Source organism: Nelusetta ayraudi, unplaced genomic scaffold (genome assembly GCF_046127955.1).
Source record: "Nelusetta ayraudi isolate G7.1 ecotype Tasmania unplaced genomic scaffold, CSIRO-AGI_Nayr_v1 ptg000072l, whole genome shotgun sequence".
In the NCBI taxonomy this organism is placed as follows: domain Eukaryota; kingdom Metazoa; phylum Chordata; class Actinopteri; order Tetraodontiformes; family Monacanthidae; genus Nelusetta; species Nelusetta ayraudi.
Genome location: NW_027466122.1, coordinates 1,257,039 through 1,280,100, shown reverse-complemented (window position 1 = coordinate 1,280,100; position 23,062 = coordinate 1,257,039). Strand labels below are relative to the sequence as shown.

General features: G+C 45.2%; 2 protein-coding genes across 14 annotated transcripts in view; both read right to left on the bottom strand.

The window, feature by feature from the left end:
- Nucleotides 1-6,450: 6,450 nt before the first annotated feature.
- Nucleotides 6,451-15,870, bottom strand: LOC142899446 (NACHT, LRR and PYD domains-containing protein 12-like). Its single transcript, XM_076043019.1, has 13 exons — nt 15,820-15,870; nt 14,719-14,796; nt 14,323-14,472; nt 13,829-13,978; nt 13,342-13,491; nt 13,093-13,178; nt 11,039-12,857; nt 10,223-10,396; nt 9,941-10,111; nt 9,646-9,822; nt 7,182-7,358; nt 6,788-6,964; nt 6,451-6,634 (listed from the first exon to the last, which is right to left on the bottom strand). Exons 3-13 carry the CDS (start codon nt 14,451-14,453, stop codon nt 6,625-6,627), a joined length of 3,222 nt encoding a protein of 1,073 aa, XP_075899134.1. The 5' UTR covers nt 14,454-14,472; nt 14,719-14,796; nt 15,820-15,870; the 3' UTR covers nt 6,451-6,624.
- A 1,751-nt stretch (nt 15,871-17,621) lies between these two features.
- Nucleotides 17,622-23,062, bottom strand: part of rims1a (regulating synaptic membrane exocytosis 1a) — a 49,866-nt gene continuing 44,425 nt past the window's right edge. For all 13 annotated transcript variants that reach the window (XM_076043007.1, XM_076043001.1, XM_076043010.1 and 10 more), the window contains 5 exons: nt 22,415-22,589; nt 21,938-22,050; nt 21,673-21,774; nt 20,998-21,137; nt 17,622-20,304 (listed from right to left, as the gene is read on the bottom strand). In XM_076043007.1, coding sequence (XP_075899122.1) covers nt 20,086-20,304; nt 20,998-21,137; nt 21,673-21,774; nt 21,938-22,050; nt 22,415-22,589 — 749 coding nt within the window. In that variant the 3' untranslated portion in view covers nt 17,622-20,085. The remainder of the gene's footprint in view (nt 20,305-20,997; nt 21,138-21,672; nt 21,775-21,937; nt 22,051-22,414; nt 22,590-23,062) is intronic.

Sequence of the window (23,062 nt, the reverse complement as noted above, 5' to 3'; positions counted from 1 at the left end):
ACAAACGTGTAAGTAGGGTTCTGCCCGGCAAACCAGACAATTTCACACTTGGCTCGCTTTGCAAATTCCCGACGATATCAAAATTAGAAGTGAACTATCTGCGCTAATTCACCCTGACTGTAAGATAGCTTGGCAAGCGACAGCCAGGCACCGAACATTAGCGCACACGTCCTTAACAGCTACCTAGCAAGCTCTCCGATGGAAACCCTCGCGGCTCTGGAAGCGGCCCAGCCGTGCGGCTGAAGGTTGCTGTTGTCGGCTAAAGTGGCCGTCTGAGAGCTTCACAGTGACGGATGGCGGCCGCGGCTAAGCCGTCGTGGCGTTAAGTTTGGCTGACGGACGTATTTACGAGCGTCACGTGTGATAAGCGCCATTAGATATTAGCTGTGTTCAATCTCATAAGTGATCCGCGGCAGCGGCGTCTTTACAGGCGGAGCTGTGAGTCGGGGGGAGGATTTATTGGAGCTGCGCCTCTGCTAGCACGACTTTAATAATCGATGAGGAAAATCAGGCCCGACCGTCTCCGGCACCCAGCGTTCTCAAGCACTTTGATTGTTCTGAGGAATAAAAGTGGTTTCGAGTATTTTATATTTATTTAATTTATTCTTTTTTTTTTCCTGCCGCAGATTAATTTTTAATACGGCTGTGTCAGACCCCCGCTTCATTTAAAAAGGCGCTAATTGTTTATTGATCGTCATAAAAGGCGGATTATAATTGGACGGCTTTGTTGAAGGGGGCCGTTTTGCATTCTCGGCTAATCTGGGGTGTGATTGGAAACAGTGGGAGCGCCGCTTTAAAGGGCCGATTAGTTGGAGCAGGTAATGAGACGGAGGCGAAGCTCGTCACTCCACCTGCACACGCCGACACTCTCTGGCTAAAAAACACACAGCGACCTACCGTCGCCGTGTGTGACTGCAGCCGCAGTCCCGACGGGGGGCCGAGGCGCCGACGCCGGCACGAGCAAACACAGGACAAGAGAGACCTCGTGTGGACGCTTCGTGCTACTGCAGCTTGATCCGGTCGCTCCTCGGTTAGTTTTTCGTCTAAAGATGAAGATGAATATGATTATGGAAACACAGAGAGTTAAAGGATTTAAGTCCTGCAAAAGCGTAATCATAACACAATCAAGCTGATGGAACTGCTGGTTTCGGTTGATTAATTCATTATTTGGCAAAACAATTCCTGATTAGTCACAATTTTCAACAAATGCCAAAAACGTGGTTTCATTACATGGACTAACTGTCAATAACATTATATTGACAAGAAAAAAAGAATCATAAGCACACCAACCAGCGGCCTCTTGATTTTTTTTTTTTTTTCTTCTGCTGATCCTGCCGTCCAATCACGAGTCCTCGTTGGGACCAGGCTCACTCGGCCCCGGGGCTGCGGGATGAACTGCCGGGGGCCGCCGCAGCCGCCATCAGCTTGCCATCCATCAGCCGGCCAATGACGGGATGATCTAAGAAGTAAGAGAGGTGGGCGGAGCCAAAATGAGGAAGAGAGGTAAAGAGTTGAACGCAGTTTGATGTTTTTAAGTGAGAATTACTTGCAATCAGTTCGGAGAAATGTCGTCCGCCATCCGATTACTGTTAAGCTGTATGATTTAGGATCAGAGGTCAGAGATAGTGACCTCTCGGGTCGGAGCTTGTCTTCGCCCTCCTTTGGTTCTGAATCTGAAGTCCATCAGACAGGAAGTGGTGAAGTTTTAAAGAGGCCAAAAAAAAACTCCACAGTGTTGCCAGTAGCTCATTCGCCTGTGTGGGTTTTCTTTGAATTATTTCTGTAGTCCTGATCCAAAGTGTCACATTTCCGGGTCACTCGCTGCTGAATTTATACAGGGGGTGACGCTAAAAACTGCCGAAAACTGCCAGAAGCTGGGTTTGACTTTTGTTGCTTCATCTGGTGGAAGAGCAGCAGGTGCTGACGGCAGCCTGGAAGTGTCCACCAGCACCACCAGTACATCACCCAGGGGGGAAAGACCCGGGTCAGGTGCCTCAGTCATCCAATTGGATCCTTCGCCTCGCCAGCAAAGTGACTGAAGGAGATCCCGATTCTCCTCCTGATCCTGATTCTCCTCCTGAAGCTTCAAGCAGCCGCTCGTCTTCAGGAGGCCTAGCAGGAGCAGCACCAGAGTCCAGTCCAGTCCACACATGGAGAAGAAGAAAAAAAAAAAAAACTCTGAGGACTCCTCTCCTCTCCTCTCCTCTCCTAATCTCTCCTCTCCTCTCCTCTCATCTCTCCTCTCCTCACTCCCTCCTTCCCGATTCCCTCCCCTCGGGAATCACAATCAAGAGAAACACGCTGATTTATGTAAATGTTGAAAAAACAGCGAGTGTTGCTTTAATAACGCCGCCGTCATTAGACGCTGACGAACAGATGGCGGCGGCCTGTTAAAGCTCTCTCACCTCCACGCTGTTGACGAGCAGCCACCATAATGCACCGTAGCGCAGCGGCGGCCATTAATTATCATCAACATCCCTCCTCTCACACACACACAGACACACACACACAATTTTTTTTAACGCAACACACCAGGACAACAAGGCGAAACACACTCAGCAAAACGGTAGATCAGTCACAGTGTTTCCCTTTAAAAATGATCTGCCAGTTTTATTATTAATTATTATAACTATTATATATGATTTTATTATGCCAGTTAAATTATTTTAATTAGAATTTTTTTAAAAATTGCAACAATAATTGAGATTACAATAAGTAATGATGCTTTTACAATGATTAAAAGTGGTAATAATTGTTCTGAAATCACCCAAAAGCAATAAAAGGCCAACACATTATCAATGTATTAAATTGTATAACAGTTATATCATTGTGATGGTTAATCATGTGATATGAATAATGATCACTGTGATCATAATACACCTACTATTAGTAGTAGAATATAATAAAGCCCTTTTTACTTTTTGGTTTAGTGGCTTTGGGATTCATTCTGAAGAACAAACTTTAATGAATTTATACTGACCTTAAAAAAGCAAATCACAAAGGCAGAGAGAGAGAGAGGGAGAGAGAGATTCCAGTTGGAACATGGCTGAAATAAATAATATTGATGATAACAATAATAATAATAATAAAAATAAAAACAAATGTGAACATTTATTCCTGACCTTTATTTTGTGACTTGGCGCAAAACTCTGTGTGACGTCTCTGAGGTGAAGAAGCGCCTCTGAGGTCAAAGTTGAGATCTGGCAACAATAAAGAAAATTCCCAAATAATAATAATAATAATAATAGTAATAATAATATATTTTTTAAAAGCATTACCTGCGTACACTCACAGCAGATTAGAGAGAAGGTGATACGGTGAAGCTGAAGAGGCTGATGAGGGGAAAGGTGAGATGGAAGAAGAACAGGGGTAGGAGGAGGAAGAAGAGGAAGATGGGGAGGAGGAGGAGAAGGGAGTGGGGTATCGGGGGAGAAAAAGGAGCAGGAGGAGGAGGTAGAGTCTCTCCTGCTCGCCCTGTGATGGATGTGAACTCCGGCAGGTGCTTTACAAAGTCAGCGGTGACTCCATTGAACCCTCTGAGTTTATGCAGCTGCGCGCGAGGAAAATCTCCCTGGCGTGATGTTGCAACGCCCCCTGCAGGACAAAAAGGGGTGGAGGAGGCCGTCGCCGCCGGGCCTCCTGCCAGATTTACGCTTAAATCTGCAGGAACGCCGGCGGTAAACATGCCCTCGGAGCGGCGTGCGGCGTCGTTAGCAGAGCCGCTGAGTGATCGGCGCCGCGCTTTATTGTCTCGGAGGAGACGAGACTCGATCAAGACGGACGAGGCGGCCAGGCTTTTATCCTCGGCGCGCAAAACACAAAGATACACCGCCGCCGTGAGTCTCTCTGAGTGCTCGACGTAGGACCTTTGATTTGCTTAACTCACACTCTCTCTCTCTCACACACACACACACACACACACACATTCAAATGATGCACTTGAAGGTCCGCCGCTCCTTAATGGAGTTTCAGGAAATGCCACTTCTGTGTTGGAGTGCTGCGAAATCACAGTTTGAGTGTTTGTCTCGTTAAAGGATCACCAACCCTCCGCCATGCATTAAAGGGAGTGTGTGTGTGTGTGTGTGCGTGTGTGTGTGCGTACACTCCCGCATATGTGCCTAAGATTAGAATTAATATCCACATGCTGCCAATCAGGCTTTCACTGCAATAAATCTGCCGCCTGCAGGGGGCGTCAGGAGGTCACTGGGACAAGAGGGGATCAGCAGCAAAGTAAAAAAAAAAAAAGAACTGCACTGCCAACTACGGTGTAATTCCATTGTATAAGTCATAAGTCTTGACGTCTCTGAGGCCCTCACTAGCAGCGTTTCCGTCACGTTTTTTCGCAAAAACAAACAAAAAAAAAGCGATATTTCTAAAATATCGACTAAGTACAATTGCGATTTGCAGGCGTTTCCATTGAACGGTGTGAAGCGCAAAAGCCGTAATTCTCCTTAAAACCTCGTCCCTCGGGACTCCACTTTGAGGAGGATGGAGGTAAAAACCAAAGCAAAATGGAGCAAAAATATTCTCAAAATAATCTCCTCGGTACAAACATAATGCGCCATTATCGCTTGCAGTGAACTGGTCACGTGACCCCGTACATGTCCGCTAACATGTAAATGCGGAAAAAGTGTTTCAATGACACTTGCGAAATACCTCTATATCGACACGTCTGGAAAAACACCTCATGACAGCGCCAAAACCTTTTAGCCATAATTGAGAGGTTTCTTTCCAAGTTCAGGTGTTTCCCTGAGCAGTTTTTTTATGTTTTGAAATGCAGCTACAGCCGATTGCGATTAGCATTAGCATCAGCGTTAGCACCGGGTTTATTCATGGCTAGCATCGCACAGATTTCAACACATTTCAGTAAAACGAGTCGTCGGTCGTTTTGAGGGTTTGCTGTCGCTCGCGCGCGCGCGCGCGCACACACACACACACAAACACACACACACACACACACACACACACACACACACACAATGTGGAGGTGTGTGCGTCTACCGGCAAAGAGCCCACCTCCTCCCCGCCGCTCTCCCTCCACTCTGGTGTCATTAAGCGGTGAACATATTGCCGCGGCCACGTTCCACTGCTTCCTTAATACTTGGACACGTCCCCTTAATTGCAATCAAAACAACAAAACAACATATGTCAGGCCTCGGGAGGCTGCCGCCGCCGCCGTGTCCAGCCGCTGACTGATGTCTGACTGACGATGTGCTACGCTGGCTACATAAATTAGCTCCTCTGCGTAGCCGCAGCGGCGCCGACGACGACGGTGGGCCCCACGTAATCAGCGGATCAATCAGAACTGAGAGCGACAGAAGACACGGAGGGGAAAAGGAGGAGTGGGAGAGGCTGGAAGACGCGGAGGGACGAGCTCATAGGAGGACAGAGAACGGGAAGATGGATGAGGAGGCGACAAAATGTCCAACTTTGCCAAAAAAAAAAAAGTAATTTGACACATTTTTGAGGTTGGGGTGGGTGGGTGGGTGGGATGGGTATAATTATTGGTTATTGCGATATTTTCTAGATAAACTTTAGATAAGGTCACCCTGGTGGCAGTGTCAAGGATTGAAATGACCCACCCGAGTCATGGCAGGGAAAGACAAACGCATCAACACAATCTTAAAGCAGCTGAACCGGCAACCTCAGGCGCGCACACAGTCCTACACACTCCTACACACCAAGCAAGCTGTCTACACTTGCGACACCACTCAAACATTTGTCGTTCTTTTTGCGCTGTTGGACTTGTTTTTTGGTTGTTGTTTTTTTAAATACACACTATCGACTCTCAAAAGAGTAAAGGAAAAAAAAAAACACACACACGACTTCCTTCACCTGAGCCTCTCCTTGCACATTTATCTTTCTTTTTGGGGAGTTGCACCTGAAAACACAGTGGCCATGTGTGTCAGAAGATTCAAACCCCCAACTTCCTGTTTCTTACACCTAGACCACTACAGCACCATCAAACCACGACACGGAGACAGGGTTCTTCTGTTTTTACATAATTAAATGATTTTTATTTTTGATAAAAACGTATACAAACAGTTTATTCCAGTCAAACTTTATAATTCATCAGTCACTTATTTTTTTATTTGTTTGTTTAATTTTGCTGCTGTAGCTTTTTTCCAGGACCTCCCCTTCCTTCCAAGCGCTAACCTGGAAAGCCCGAGGTAGAGAGAGCAACTCTCCCACCACCAGCAACTAAGTTGGCAAACAGAACAATGGAAGGGAGGATGCAAGTTGACCAGCAGGGTCAGCTGATAAGCAGGAGCTTAAGTTGTGCAAAGCGTGAAATGCTTATGAAAGTGAAAAAATATATTATTTATATATATGTGTGTATAATTAATTAATATTATATTGATATATTGTATTCTTATATATATATACATATATATATATATATATATATATGTATATATATATATATATACATATATTAAAAAAAATATATATATATATATACACACACACACACACATAAACACACATACATACATACACACACACACACACACACACACACACACACACACACACATGTATTTGTAGTGATTTGTTGTGTATTTGTATATCAGTCACAGGCAGAGGGAGCTCTTCAGGGAGCGATGCTTCAGCATTGACTCATCACTCCAAGCTGGAGAGAGAAGAACAGAAAAGACTCCTCAGTCCCAACATGACATGAAACACATGAACATGTGATTATGGAGCCTGTTTGACTGACACTGAGCCGTTGTACAGAAGAACCATAAACAATAACGGAGTCCTAAAATTCCAAACCGGCACTGACCTCAGAGTCTCCAGGCGCCAGTCTGGACTCTGCTGAAAACCCCTTAGCAGCTCCACTCCTCCTCCATCCTGCAGGCCGTTGTCGCTCAGGTCCAGCTCTCTGAGGTGGGAGGGGTTGGACCTGAGAGCTGAGGCCAGCCAGTCACAGCTGGTGTTGGATAAACCGCAGTCCCACAACCTGCACCAGAGGAGAAATGATACAGAATAAAAACACATTTATATCCAGATCCAGTTCTTCATCCCACGATGGTCACACAATCAAAATGTGAACGCTTGCTTCAGTCGGCAGCCACTGAGTGGCATTAAGACAGTTTTTGTCAAGATATTGTCAATAATCTTTCATAATAATAAAAAATCCAAAAAAACATTCTGTGAAATGAAGAGAGTGAGCCGACCTCAGAGATTCCAGTCGACACCCTGGACTCTTCAGGAAACCACTCAGCAGTTCCACTCCTTCATCCTGCAGCTGGTCGTTCTCACTCAGGTTGAGCTTCCTGAGGTGGGTGGGGTTGGACTTCAGAGCTGAGGCCAGCCAATCACAGTTGAACCTGGACAAATTGCAGCCCCTCAACCTGAGTTGAGAATAAAGGATGGAGATTAAGATCTTTTTGCAAGTTGAGGTTTTGAACATCATTGATCACTGGATGTTAAATCAAGTCTTTGTGTCGCTGGATTGTCATCATGTGATCATGTTGCCACATAAAATAAGTTCTGAACTCACTGAAGACAGAAAACAGCAATCAAAGGATTTTCCAAAGGATTTTCAGTCCATTCATCAAAGAAAAGTCATTTTCTTTAGTATCTCCACCAGTGGCAGATCTAGGGGGTGGCTACTTGGGCTCAAGCCCCAGATGTTTTCTCAAGAGCCCCGGATCTCGCTTCTGAGCTGGTCTGAGTATAATGTGCAGTACTGGAATTCACCAGAGTGGCAGCATGCGCAGGAAAGCAGCCTGTAGCCTGCCTGTCCAGAAGAAGAAGTGTTTCCCTCTCGTCGCTGCCAGCGTCTACGAGTCAAGCGCCTCCGCGGCAAATTTTAAGCGGATAGGCTACACAGGGATATCAATGGATATCAGAAGCTTTTTCAAAAAGCAGACAGCTTCACCACCACCACCACCACCACCAGCAGCAGCAACAGCTGCTGCCAAACAGACTGATGTTCCAGGTTTGTGAAGCTTTGACTTATTTTGCTAGCTGGCTATCAGGTTGCCCACCGTCCAGTATTAACCGGGACGTCCCGTAGTTGAGCTAAAAGAGGTGTGTCCCAGACGGGACGTTGTTTGTCCCGGCCGCATGGGTAAAGGGAAGACGCATATATTTTTTGTCTTTGTGCGCCGCGCATTGGGTGTCTGGCTGCCCGCCTGCCCGTGCAGATGATCGGCGATCACGCCTATATACCATGTTCATGATATAAGGCGGTTCTCCATGCCTTTCTCGGCTTTGAATTGGTGGTAAGTTGAAGTACAAAAAATTGTGGTTTTGTGTGGGAGGCACCAAAAATAGACGGAAAAAATAAATCGGGATCTGCACCCTCGGGGCTAAGCCCCTGATCTCCTAGAATCCTAGATCCGCCCCTGATCTACACATTAACGTATTGGATCACAATATCCCATTAAAGGGCACCTATGATGCTTTTCCACTTATCTGAGCTCAAAATACTGTTACAATGTTGAACCCTATCGTCAAACGATCCGAAATCGTCAAATAATGAGGTTCGTGCGTTTGGACGTGAGTCAGGCAGGTTGTTGGGCATGGTTCTAAACGCTCTGTTCACGGAGTTTTTTTTAACACTGGGAATGAATTGACGTGAATGCGTTCCGGAGCTCCTTTCATGGCTAAGCTCAGGCACACTCTCGGACTGGTTCCGCCCTCCCCCGCTCGACTCGGCCCCCTGGTGGACGACGAGAGAATAGTCAGCCACGGCAATATTTGAAAACATGTATGAGGACTGTGAGTGTATTGAGACCTCAAGCAACATTAGTTTTAAGACTACTTGCAACGTACAACCGCTGAATGGTGTTGATGAACTGTTAGCCACCACCGCTAACTCCGTGCTCTGCTTGTTATGTGTTGTGTTCACTGGCAGCGTAACTGAAGAGGCAGCGATTTTGACTCGCAAGTTTCACTCCTTATAGCGATGTTCACGCTGCCAGCATGTTAACATCGGTTGTGTAGAGCTCTTTCTGCTTTGTGCTTGGTGTGGACGGAAGTTGTGCAGATATTCTTGTCTAATAATAAACCACTCTATGACTGAAGTGATCGTTTCAGCGTCCATATTTTCTCTGCTCGGACAGTGTTTTGATACAAGTCAACAGTATGAAACCAAATCATTCTAAGCCCTATTAAAAACGTCTCGCAAAAACACAGTCAGTACACAAAGTAAAATGTATTTCCGGTGACACGGAAGGCACAAAAAACGTCCAGGGACCTTCGGTCCGCCTTGCGGCTGTAACTCAGCCCACGCTGATTCCGTACGAAGCCGGATTAGCTGGTAAAACAGCGGCTAAAGGGTGAAGCCTTCACGACGGTAAGTGTTTAAATTGTGCGTGTTTCGTAAAGTTTGCCGTTTACTCTCAACTCCCGCACCGGCACACTGAGGAAGTGAGGCTCAGCAGCGACCAATCACAGCCGAGTGGGTTGGGCGGGAGGCGTACACGGAGGAGGCCGGGGGCGGAGTGAAGTAAAACCGACCGTTTTCGCAGGATGCAGGAAATACGAGGAAACGAGCAGCGAGATACATAGATCTGCAAAGCTTTAAGTGCGGGGAATCGTGTGTTGCTGCTCTGGGGGGGCCAGAAATCAAATACAAAGGAAATTAGTATAATAGGTCACAAATGAATTCAGCGTTGACTCTTGACTGACTTCAGCGTCTCCAGTCGACACCCTGGACTCTGCAGAAAGTCCCCCAGCAGCTTCACTCCTAAATCCTGCAGGTTGCTGTTGCCGCTCAGATCCAGCTTCCTGAGGTGGGAGGGGTTGGACTTGAGGGCCGAGGCCAGCCTCTCACAGCTGGTGTTGGAGAAGTTGCACCACCTCAATCTGAATAAAGAGCAAGCGATGCATTTAATGCTGGAACAAACTGTACAAAACAAACAAAATAAACTAGCATATGATAATCCAAAATGCACAGTCTGTGATATGAACAGGGTGAAGTGACCTCAGAATCTCCAGGTTACAGTCTGGACTCTTCAGAAAACCACTGAGCTCCACCCCTGAACCCGGTATGTCATTGGTGCTCAGGTCCAGGTATCTGAGGTGGGAAGGGTTGGACTTCAGAGCCGAGGTCAGAAGATCACAGCTGGTCACAGACAAACTGCAGCTCACCAATCTGAATAAAGAACAGTGGAGATCAAAATGTATTTATCTCCAGTTCCATGAGTCTTTATGTCACTGTGGATCAGTTGATACACACTGTCCATCAGTGGAACCAGGGACTGACCTGAGAACTTCCAGCCTGCAGTTTGGACTCTTCAGTCCAGTACAGAGCTGCTTCATTCCTGAATCCTGCAGCTCGCTCTGACTCAGGTTCAGTTCTCTGAGGTTGGAGGGGTTGAACTCCAGAGCTGAGGCCACGACTTCACAGTGACTGTCTGAGAGGAAGCTATTAGAAAGCCTGCAACAAAGGAGGGGAACACCAGAAGTTACTCTCGGAGAACTCTTGGAGAACATTTTTGTTCAAGGCTGAGATGTGAACTCTGACCAGTGAGCTGAGCATCATTTTAAATTCACTGTGTGTGTGTGTGTTGCCATTTGTTGCTTCTGTTACATTTTATGATCTACTGATTGTCTTGAATAAAGGATTGGAACTGCAAAATAACAAGAAAATAAGGGAAACATTGAGGGAAATATTTTATGTATATAACTAAATGTATGTACGTGCGTGTGTGTGTGTGTGTGTGTGTGTGTGTGTGTGTGTGTGTGTGTGTGTGTACATTTACATATATTACCTGTGCAAGCTTTTTTAAATTCAATGCAAATCACTATGGTAAATATTTAGTTGTTGTAAAGGCATTACATTGGTGAAATGATAAAGTTGACTGACTGATTGACCGACTGGTTAACTGACCAATTGCCTGATGGTTCATTTGGGTTTTTACTCAATTACTCAGTTCTGCTAGTTCCACATTCAAAGCAGGTAGGTGGAAAAGAAAGTAGTGAAGTTTTATAAAAGAGATGTATTTCAAATTACTGTCATACTGACAGGTGCTGTTTTTTTTATTGCTACATTATCTCTTTATATATTACGTAGACTTACTGAAACTTTCTGCAGTTCCTCACAGCTGGAATCAGTCTTAATCTCCCCTCGAAAGTTGTGTTGTACTCCTCCAGGTTCAACTCATCCAGAACCTCCTCAGATATCTGCAGCATGTAGGCCAGAGCAGAACACTGCATCTCTGAGAGTTCCTTTGATCTGTTCCTAGACTTGAGGAACTCTATGATCTCCTGATGTATCGAGTGATCGTTCATCTCCAGCATACAGCGGAAGATGTTGATGCTCCTGTCAGGAGCGATACCACCAGTGTTCATCTCCTTCAGGTTCTTGCAGGCCCTCTGTATGGCTTCTGGATCATTGTCGCTGGGGCCCAGCAGGCCTTGTAAGAGTCTCTGGTTGGATTCCAGAGCGAGTCCATGGAGAAAGCGAATAAGGAGGTCAAAGTGACCATTTGTACTATTCAGGTATTTCTTCATGATTGTTCTCAGAAACTCATCGATGGTCTGGCCAAAGCCTCTAACCTTTAATACAGAGGAACCACCCTCACCAAGGGAATCATTTGATTCCAGCTTTTTCAGAAAATTCTCCAGGACCTTTGCCTTGGCATAACAGTGGAAGATGTAGACAGCAGCCAGGAATTCCTGAACACTCAGATGAACAAAGCAGTAGACAGATTTCTGGAGGATGACACTCTCTCCTTTGAAGATCTCTGTACAAACTCCTGAGAACACAGAGGCCTCAGTCACACTGAGACCACACTTCTCCAGGTCTTCACTGTAGAACATGATGTTTCCACTCTCCAGATGTTCAAAGGCCAGATGACCCAGCTTCAGAAGAACCTCCCTGTCAGCCGCCACCAGCCCGTGTGGATCTGTGGTCTGATGGTCTCCTGCATAGTTCTGCTGCTTCCTCTTGGTCTGGACCAGCACGAAGTGTGAGTACATGTCAGTCAGGGTCTTGGGCAGCTTTCCTCCCTGTTCTGAGCTCAATATGTGCTCCAGAACTGTGGCAGTGATCCAGCAGAAGACCGGGATCTGACACATGACGTTGAGTCTCCTTGAGGCCTTGATGTGGGAGATGATCCTGCTGGATACATCTTCATTATCTTTAAACCTCCTTTTGAAATACTCCCCCTTCTGGTCATCGGTGAAGCCTCGTACTTCTGTCAGCCTGTCAACATATGAAGCAGGGATCTTATTGACTGCGGCAGGTCTGGAAGTTATCCACAGCAGAGCCGAGGGAAGCATATCTCCTTTGATCAGGTTTGTTAGCAGGATGCTGACTGGATTCTTCTGAGTGACATCAGTCACAACCTGGTTGCCCCGAAAGTTCAGAGCCAGTCTGCTTTCATCCAGGCCGTCCAAGATGAAGAGAAGTTTGCAGACATCCAGCTGCTCTACTGTGAGCTTCTCTAACGTTGGATGGAAAACATGGAGCAGCTCCAGAAGACTGTAGTGCTGCTCTTTGACCAAGTTGAGCTCCCTGAATGAGAGAGGAACCACCAGATGAAGGTCTTGGTTCTCCAGATCCTTGGCCCAGTCCAGAATGAACTTCTGCACTGAGAAGGTTTTTCCAACCCCAGCAACTCCGTTGGTCAGCACCACTCTGACACTGTGTCCCTGCTGCTCAGCTATAGGGTCAAAGATTTGGTTGCACTTGATTGAACGGTCGTGCATGCTCTTCCTGGCCTTGGTCTCCAGCTGCCCGAACTCATGGTGGATGTTCATATGTTCACTCAGTCCCTCAGTGATGTAAAGCTCAGTGTAGACGTTGTCGAGGAGGGTTTTAACTCTTGCTTCACTGGTTCCTTCAGTCACACGTTCAGATTTCCTCTTCAGATGGTCTTTATGCTGATAAACAACTGGAGCAGAGAAAATGTTGGAGAAAAAAATAAAATAAACAATGTTTATTTATTTCATTTTAATATTTTTTTAACAGCAACAACTTTAATCTGAAATTGTAAAAGTTAAAAAGAAACTAGTTTGTATTTTCTTGAAGTTCTCAAACATCAGTGAATCTTTTATCTCTGGATCTTCTATTGCAGGTCCTGACATGAAGGAGTGAGATGTGGAGGATATGCAGGTGAACAGTCTTACTGTCAGCAGTCTTGGTGTGACTGGCAGTTTGCAGTCTCGCCCCATACAGCCGCTGCTCCTCACAACCGCCACTCTTCTTTCTCCTTCTGTGAAGACAGTTTGGAACATCTCAAATGAGTTGTTGAGAACCGGACATGAACACTAATGTCTCAGTCGACGTCACTGTCTAATCGGTTCACAAACCTTGGTGACTTTTTGGATTCAGTAAGGAGACGGAAAGAAGGAGAGGCAATCACAGTGTTTTCTTACTTTGCCAGTGAGGGTCCAGGTTCAGCACTGAAGTATTCACGTTGACCCATGGACCAGTCACTCTTTAGAGACACACAGCTGAACCCTGGAGACTCTGCTCCGGCCTCCTTGTCCTCCTCTCGACCACTCATCTCCTGATCTTCAGTCAGCCTGAGGTAAATCATCAAGCAGACAGACAGTGAGCTCAGAACACAGAGATCATCAAGAAACTCAAGCTAAGTGAACTGCATGAAATAATATTTATTTAATGCATTTATTTATTCATTTTGTTGTGCTGTCTGGCACTTTCTCTCGTTCTGTTCTCCATTGAACAGCAAATTAAGCAAAAAGAATAATAGTGGGCTAAAATTAAAAAAAAAAAAAAATTGGGAGCACACCCAGATATCAAACCAGGAACATCCAGTCAACCAAAGATTCATACAACCTGTGAAGTAAGTTATCTCTTGAGTCAGTTCTCTGTATTAGACAATAACAGTGTTTTTCTTACTTTGCCAGTGAGGGTCCAGGTTCAGCACTGAAGTATTCACGTTGACCCATGGACCAGTCACTCTTTAGAGACACACAGCTGAACCCTGGAGACTCTGCTCCGGCCTCCTTGTCCTCCTCTCGACCACTCATCTCCTGATCTTCAGTCAGCCTGAGGTAAATCATCAAGCAGACAGACAGTGAGCTCAGAAGACAGAGAGCATCAAGAAACTCAATCAAAGTGAACTGCATGAAATAATATTTATTTAATGCATTTATTTATTCATTTTGTTGTGCTGTCTGGCACTTTCTCTCGTTCTGTTCTCCATTGGACAGCAAATTAAGCAAAAAGAATAATAGTGGGCTAAAATTAAAAAAAAAAAAAAAAAAAAAATTGGGAGCACACCCAGATATCATACCTGGAACATCCAGTCAACCAAAGATTCATACAACCTGTGAAGTAAGTTATCTCTTGAGTCAGTTCTCTGTATTAGACAATCACAGTGTTTTTCTTACTTTGCCAGTGAGGGTCCAGGTTCCGCGCTGAAGTATTCACGTTGACCCATGGACCGGTCACTCTTTAGAGACACACAGCTGAACCCTGGAGACTCTGCTCCGGCCTCCTTGTCCTCCTCTCGACCACTCATCTCCTGATCTTCAGTCAGCCTGAGGTAAATCATCAAGCAGACAGACAGTGAGCTCAGAAGACAGAGAGCATCAAGAAACTCAATCAAAGTGAACTGCATGAAATAATATTTATTTAATGCATTTATTTATTAATTAACTTCCTCTCGTTCTGTTCTCCACTGAACAGCAAATTAAGCAAAAAGAATAATAGTGGGCTGAAAAACAAATGGGAGCACACCCAGATATCAAACCAGGAACATCCAGTCAACCAAAGATTCATATTACCTGTAAGACACACAGCTGAACCCTGCTCCGGCCTTCACGTCCTCCTCTCAGCCACTTATTTCCTGATCTTCAGTCAGCCTGAGGGAAAAAAAAAAAAAAAATCATGCAGAGAGTCAGTGAACTTTGTTCTGGGACCTTTGTTACTTTATCAAATTTTACTGTGTAATCTTTTTTTAAATAATCATTAACAAAAATGAGAAATAGAGTAATGTGAATGATAAAGTTGCCTACTTTGAAGTCCCCCCAAATGGGCAAAAATGATTTCCCGTGAAATGTCTTAGCTGATTGTGATAGCAGAGCTCCTAGGCTTTCCAATGACACCTCACATGTCAATTTGTACAGTCTAATTTAGCCAAAAATCTACCTCAATCTAGATACAATGATTCGCTGGATTTTATATGTTGAACAGTGTTGGGATAGGCACAGCCATCTATTGGTCAAATAGCGGATTTTCTTTTAAAGGTGGAAAGCACAGCGGCGAATGTGTGTTTAAAAAAAAAAAGAACAATAATGATAATAAAAAAAAAATAAAATGGCGGCTTCCTTTCCAGACCTCTCTGGCTTCCTTTTCCAGCGTATCGCGTTAAACTGCTTCTGGAGTGAATTTGGGGTGGAATTTTACTCTCAACACCCCAAACCGATAACAAAACGTCAAACGTCACAAATCGTCCTTTAAATCACTTTTTCTTTTCTTTCTTTCTTTTTTTTTTTTTAACGTGAAAGGGAAAAGCGGTTGTGCGTCAATTCGGAACAGTTCCTCGTGGTTATACAGCGTATACCTGCGTATCACGTAGGCTACACACCACTGGGCACAGCAGTGTCAAACCAAGTCAAACTACGCCGCACGAACAAACCAAGTCAAACTACGCCGCACGAACAATTATTATTATACACGCGATTCTAGATTAATGCGGGATTTATGCGAGGTTTTAAGCTCCCTGGTTTCCAAAACGTCTTCTCTTCTGTCGTCGTATCGTCAAAAAGGATGACGCGAAACTTCGTTTGCATCGCCCGACACAAAAGAGTGACACACAACAGCAAAGCAAAAGAACACTAACTTTAGATTTAACGCGTATTAACCAGTTATTAGTGAGGACTCACCCCGCGAAATGGCGTCAACAGTGTTCGAAATGACCAAGGAGAAAAATTGCTTTCACTTTCAGTTCTCCCTCCCTTCTTGCCCTTCGAGGGATTGGCGATCACGTCGTCTGATAGATTATTGACAGATAGATTGGTTGCCCTTTTCCACGCTAGTTTGGTGCGTTACCTCAAACGGTTGATTTTGTCGTTGTGTTTTATTTCCAGGCGAAGTAAATATACATCATGCAATAGGAGTGCAAACCTTTTGGGGACTACTTATATACGAAGTATACTCAATACCTTTTGTGTCGATTTTTTTTTTTTTTTTTGGTGCATTTACAATATTATATTCTATCATCTCGAATTTGTTATACATTTTTTGCGTTTGTTTACTATCTTAATGTCAACACAACCGTATATTTTCTAATCTTTCTTTAGTTGTATAATGGGTGCAGTTGCCAATGTGCACCACATGATGGTGCCAGAGATCACACTGTCTCTCTCTCTCAGACACACACACACACACACACACACACACACACACACACACACACACACACACACACACACACACACACACACACACACACACACACACAGAGCCGGCCCAAGGCATAAGCGAAGTGCGACGGCTTAGGGCCCCAAGGGGTCCCCAAGAGCAATAATAATAAAAAAAAAAATAAATAAATAAAAAAAAAAAATTCTTCTCCATGATGATTTCTATATGATCAAAGATATATTATTGTACAAAAACACACTTTCAACAGAGTGCAGCTGCTGATGTAGACCTAGTGATTCTTAATGCTTCTGTAGCTAAAGCTTCGCTTGCACCGGTGCCTCCTGCCAAGAAAAAAAAAAAAAAAAGTGTAACGTCGGCTCCCGACATGCAGTACACACTGCGCATCCAAAGCACAGGTGGTTAGGCGAAACAATGTTGCAAAAAAGGACACATCCCTCAGGAGCTATTGTTGTTCTTGCACTGCAACTTATTGTTGCACCTTGCTGTTGCACTTTTTTGAAACCAAAAATAATAAACCAGAGGACACATTTACAGTAAGAACATTGTCTACCTGTTTATTTTTGTTACTTTCAGTAAGACTAGATGATATACCTCACTTTGTGCTTTATAATTTGGAATATTGTGTAAATCAACCCCAGGACACTCTTATAGCTGGATGTGCTACCCTTTGAGATTGAAAACCATATGTGGCACCCTGGACGTGATCCATGATGAATTAATTGAAATTATTCGTGTTAAGTTTGCATTGGTATTACTTATGTTTCTGATTATTTTACCTTTGGAGATACAGCAACAGCATCATTTCAACGTGTAACACATACATGTGTAAAGACATGTCAGGCCATCAATAGGATGTAAACACTGCCAGAGCTGCATTGAACTCATTGTAGGTGTGTGAATGATCAACAATCAATATTGGCTGAAATAGAGGGAGGGCCCCAAAATCAAATTTTGCTTTGGGCCCCAAGGAGGCTTGGGCCGGCCCTGCACACAGACATCAAGAAAGAGTCGCTCCCTGTTCCGTTTTAATCACCGCGTGCACTGATTACTCGGCATTAAATATAAAATAAATCTATATAAGAAGAATTTTATTCAATCAACTTTGTATTTACAGAGAATACGCATGCTCCACTTGTATTAATGTATCCTGATTGGACAAGAAAATATACCCATACCATTTCGTCGGAGCTACTCTCACTCCAGGGAATAGACGGGTCCCCAGAGATGGACTTGATTTTTCAGTCAGATTTTCCTTTCTCGCACTTTTCTCATCGTCTCGACAGTAACTAACTGGACGCCGTGGTCGTCTTCCACACAGTCTTTTATTTGTAAATAATAAAAATGAACTCTTGAATATAAAACATACACATCATTAGAGCCACATCTGTTATACAAACAAGAACTGTTGCAGTGAATACTTTGTCCTTTTTTTCATTTCTTTTTTTTTCTTTTTTTTGTCTAAAATGGTGGTCGGACGGGGGGAGGGGGCAGTGGCGGAGGAGGAGGAGGAGGAGGAAGGATGGGGGGGTTGGGGGGGGGAGCCGTGGGCTGTAAACAATCAGTATTCCTGGAGTAATACTGACAAAAGGAAAGGGCAGTCGGCCACACCGCCGAGGGTTTCAACGCAAACGTCTGCAAAAAATTACATCTCTGGTTGGTTTCAGAAGTCCAGTCCAAACCACCAGCAACAACCGAGGGGGGAAGGGGGGACAAGGAGGAAGAAAGTAAAACACGTCCCAATTTGTTAGCATGGTTTTTCTTATATTCTCTTTCTCTCTCTCTACATATATATATATATGTATTTTTATATATATATATATATATATATATACTTTCTTTTTTTCCTGCAACTGGGTCAAAAATAAAGGCCTATTGGCGCCCTGTTGTGGCTCGGTGCCGCTCAGCAGCTTGAGCACCTCCGCAGGACGCACGTTCCTTTTTCCCACACGACCAGGAATGTTTGTCTCAGCCAGGTTGTCGTCGTCGTTCCCGTAGTTGTCGTTCTTTGTTTGTAACCACAAGCTGATTCATCCCGGTAATGTACAAAGTTTGCGTGTGTGTGTGTGTGTGTGTGTGTGTGTGTGTGTGTGTGTGCAATCAGATACACTCTTTCATTATTCATATATCTATATCTTTATAATTTCTGTCAAAACTCATAATGATATTTCATATACATTGAGCCGTTATTCACACATTCTCTATCTGGGTCTCCAGCCCCACGACACTTTAGAACGGCGACGCCCTCAGAGCCACCCGGAGGGGGCGCTGTGGCGGCGGGGGTCGAGGACGCTCAGTTCTACACAACAGCACTGTTGTTGTCAAAACGGTTCCACACATGTTAAACAGGTGTTTTTTTTCCCCCCTTTTTTCTTTAAAAAACAAACAAACCAAAAACCAAAAAACCATAAAAACCCAGAGACCCCCTAATATGTATATTTAGACCCAAAGTAGTAGGCGTGGCCTGGGCAAAGTTGATCACTCTCCCCCTATTGGTCCCCTCCTGCCAGGGGGCGGGCTGGGGGGGTGTGGCTCGGCTTCTTCTCGGTTTTTGTATTCATATTCAGTACGAGCAAACTGTACAAGAACATGCAACATACAAGCTGGCCTAAAAGTATGTGGAACTAACACACACAGTCTAGTCTTTTTTTCTCCTTTTTTTTGTCTGGTTTAGTTTTTTTTGAGAATCGTTTTGTTAATTTGCCTCGTCCTCTACTTTACAAAATAAAAAAAACAAAGCAAAAAAAAAAGTTTAAAAAAAATTGTAAAAAAAACAAAAAGTCGAGAACGCAAGAACCAAAATAAAAGGAAGAAGAAGAAGAAGAAGAAGAGTAAACAAAGGCAACCAAAGAAACATGCATGCACCTTGGGGCCAAAGGTGAGTGTGTTTGGTTGTGGGGGGGAGGGCGGGGTTCCCGAGTCATGCTGCTTCCTCCCAGCAGGGGGAGTTTGAAGGAGGACGAGGTCAGGAGGGGGTTAGGGGGGGGGGTGAACTGACCTGACCTTTAAAACACAAACAGAGGGAGTCTGCACCGTCTACAGTGCCGTCCTGAACCAAAAGACAGGTAATAAACAGGGAAGGTCATAAAAAAAAAAACAATGTTTTGGCCTCTGAACTCTTCCTTCCTTCCTTCCTTCCTCCCTCCCTTCCTTCCTTCCTTCCTTCCTTCCTTCCTTCCTTCCTTCCTTCCCGGCGAAAGGTTTGAAACCTCTCTTGTGCTTGCTTTCAGTCGACAAAGCTGCTAAAAATGCACCGCGACGCTTCGCTTTCCCCGCTAGTCTAGTCAATGCCGGGGGAGGGACTCTACTCTGATTGGCTGGAGGATGAGGTGAAGGGTGGGGGTGGGGGCTACCAGGTGGAGGCGACCACTTTGATCAGGTGCTCTGCCCAAAGGGGGAGGGGAAAAAATACTCTGAAGAGAAAATAAAGAAAGAAAAAAATAAATAAAGGCGACATCATGGAAGAGAAGAAGTGGAGAAACGCCGTGGGAACGTCGGAGGAGGAAGAGGAGCAGGAGGAGGAGGGAGGGTGAAGGTGCAGGACATGATTGTCAGACTCCAGCTAAACTCTGATTGGCTAGTTCTGTCTCTCCCTCTGCGTCTTCCACCAGCGGACCAGCGCGGCTCGGCGCCGCCGTCCTGCTGACGTCTCGCCCTCCGCCGCACTCCTCCTTTATTTCTTTTGAATAACTGCGAGGAGGGGCTTATGGGGGAAGGATGAGGGGGCGTGGTCGGCGGCGGCGGCGTCGTCCCGGCCCGCGCGCTGCTCACTAGGACCGAACGCCCGGCGGTGGTCCTGAGCTTTCCAGAGACGTCTGGGACGCCAGCCGTGTGAGCGGCGCTAAGGTGGGGTCCACCAGCGAGGAGGGCGGGAAGAGTTTGTACCAGCCAATCACCGTGCTGGACAGGTCCAGGTCCTCCAGCAGGATCTGTGCTACACCCATGAAACACTTGTGGTCCAGTCGGCCGTAGTCGCCCCACACGATCACCTGGTGGCGGGGAGGGAGAAGAGCGAGAAGAGGCTCGGCTCAGGAAGGATTGAACGCAAAATAATTCAACACATTGAGTTAAATGAAGAAATGAAGGTTGTAAAGCAGGGGTGTCAAACAACAACTTGAGATTGTTTTCTTTGTCTTCACCAGTCATGTTCTTGGAACACTCTGCACTCTGCACCCACTTTTCACATTTAGGCGCAATGAGGGCGGCAGATCGGAGATGTAATCGTGTGGGCAGAAAGACGACGTAGCTTCGCAGTGGCTACGCTCGGCCCGACTTGCTCAGCCCCGGTATCGACAGTTTGTTTGCGTAGCAAATGTGAAACTGTCACGTTATTTCGTGAAAGTTTCACATTTTTACGTGATATTTTTCACGAATTAACGTGACAGTTTCAAGTTTTAACGTGAACATTATCACGTAAAAACGTGAAACTACATATATTTAAAATGTGGAACTATCACTTTTTTTCGTGATAATTTTCACGTTATATAACGTGATACTGAGCCGATGTTTTTTTTTTCTTTCTAGCGTGTCAGCAATGCGCTTTCGTAGAACTGTTGTTATTTTTCTTTTGATATATAAAGTCTTGGTCTGATCTCGGTCTCGAAACTCTCTGGTCTTGATAATGTCTTTGGTCTCGGTTGGTTGGTGCGGTCTGGACTACAACACTAGTAAGCTGTGGCTACCTGAAGCACCTTGCCCTGGGGACTCTCCTCGAAGAGCAGGTGCTGCTGGTAGAGGGGCTCCAGGGTCTTGCGTGCAATCTTGGTTTTCTTTTTGGCTTTGCATGTTCCGTTATCCAGCAGGTACACCTTGACGTAGGGGGCTGCAAGTTTGAAGAAGTTGAAAAGGAAGAAAAGGTGGAGGGTGAGTTCAGCCAGCGCTTCACCAGTCAGGTCGGTCTCTCAGCGCTCAGAGAAGTTTTCTCAATAAGGTTGATTTGTGTCTATATTTGAATTGAATTGAAAGCCTCTATTTTCACTCGCTGTATTTCCATGAGAGTTTTTCCCAAAATAAAAGCGATATTTCTAGAATTTCGACAAAGTACAATTGCGATTTGCAGGTGTTTTCGTAAACAGTACGCAGTAAAATTCAATCATTGAAAATGCAACAATTTAAAGTGCAGAATTTAAGGTGCAGAGCATCGAGGGGCTCATGTGCAAGAGGGCAGCAGGGTAATGTTTATTTAATGCATTCATGGTATGTGGTGGAAAAAAGCTGTTTGTGAGTCTGGAGGTTATCACTAAGTATGATTTTTTTTTAGCTGTTTTTTTTTCCTTATTTTTCATTTTTCGTTCACTCCCTCCCACTTTAGCACCGAGAGACCTCCTCAGCCGGAGGTCAGGCAGTGTCTGCATCACCTGGGAGGGACTTGGAGCCTGGTTTGGAAGTAAGGCCTCGTGCCCGGATCACCTCCACCTCCAGCTGGCCCTTCTTGTCCATCAGGCCGATCTGGACGTCGCCTTCACACCAGAACAAAACACAAAGAGAGAGCGAGAGAGAGCGAGAGAGAGAGAGAGAGAGAGAGAGAGAGGGAGAGAGTTTTGGTTAAGTCCTCTACAACCTCCTCCTTCTTCTTCTTCTTCTGTGGTGTGGAGCAGACTGCCAGTGGCTACAGGGTCTCACCCATTGCGGGAGTGGCCAGCGTTTGCCTTCCGACCAGCTGACCCGGACCCAACCCGTCCAGGAAGTCGCTGAACTGACTGTCGGCGCCCAGCCGCATCCCTGAGAAGATCAGACTGACGACACACACAGATATTCAGTTAAATAAAAATTGTTAAAAAAAAAAAAAAAAAAAAAAAAGTGTTGCAGTCCAGCATGCACTGCAGCACTGCAGATCACTGACAGGTGTCTGCAGGTAACAGGTAAGTGCTCATGAGTCCAGACAGTGGTCAATAAAGTTAAGGAAGAGGAATCAGGACTGTGGCCACTCCAACAGAGGTCACCGTTCTGAGTGCTGAGTGTTTGAGATGAGTAAATGGTTAAATTGTGCAAAACCTAAATATGGCAATAAAAAACTTGTCATGGAAACCTCTCTCAAAAAAAAAAAAAAAAAAAAAAAAGGCTAAAAGGCCCCTGGGTCGTAGTTTGTAGTCAACCTACTTCCCCTCGGAGCTGTAGCTGTTCATGCTGCCGTCCGTCGACTCCCTGCTGGCCTGCCGGTTCATCCCTGAGCCTCCTCGGGGAAACTCCACCGCCATCCCCGTCTCCACGCTGCGCTGGATGCTGCTGCTGCCGCTGCCGCCCGACTTGCTGCCTTTCTTGCCCGTCGACGTCTCTGCAGGGGGAGCACAGACACGGGAGCTGCTGAGCGGTCGCAGCTGGTCGGAGGTGACCAGGTCCAGAACTCCAGAACTCTCCAGAACTCTGGCGCTCCACCAGGTGTAGAGCAGCTTTCAAGGTCCCATATTGTGTCCATGTATAAAACCCAAACATTCATTTCAACTTAACATCTTTATGTGTTTTTTAACATTTATTTTTTAGAAAACACCAAAATTAGGTGATTTGTGCAAAAAATATAAAATAAAATAATAACAATAATAATAATTTCCATAAAAATTGAAATGAAGTGGCCATTGTTTTAAGACAATTATGATATTTAGCCCTGTGTTTACAGCCTCCTGCTAAAACTGATGCTTTGTTGGGCACGTCTGGGAGGAATTCAAACTCAGTGGGTGGAGCCAACACCTGGCCAGAGGTGTTATCACCTGCCTGGGAGGGGCATGAGAGCACTTTGTGACATCACAAAGG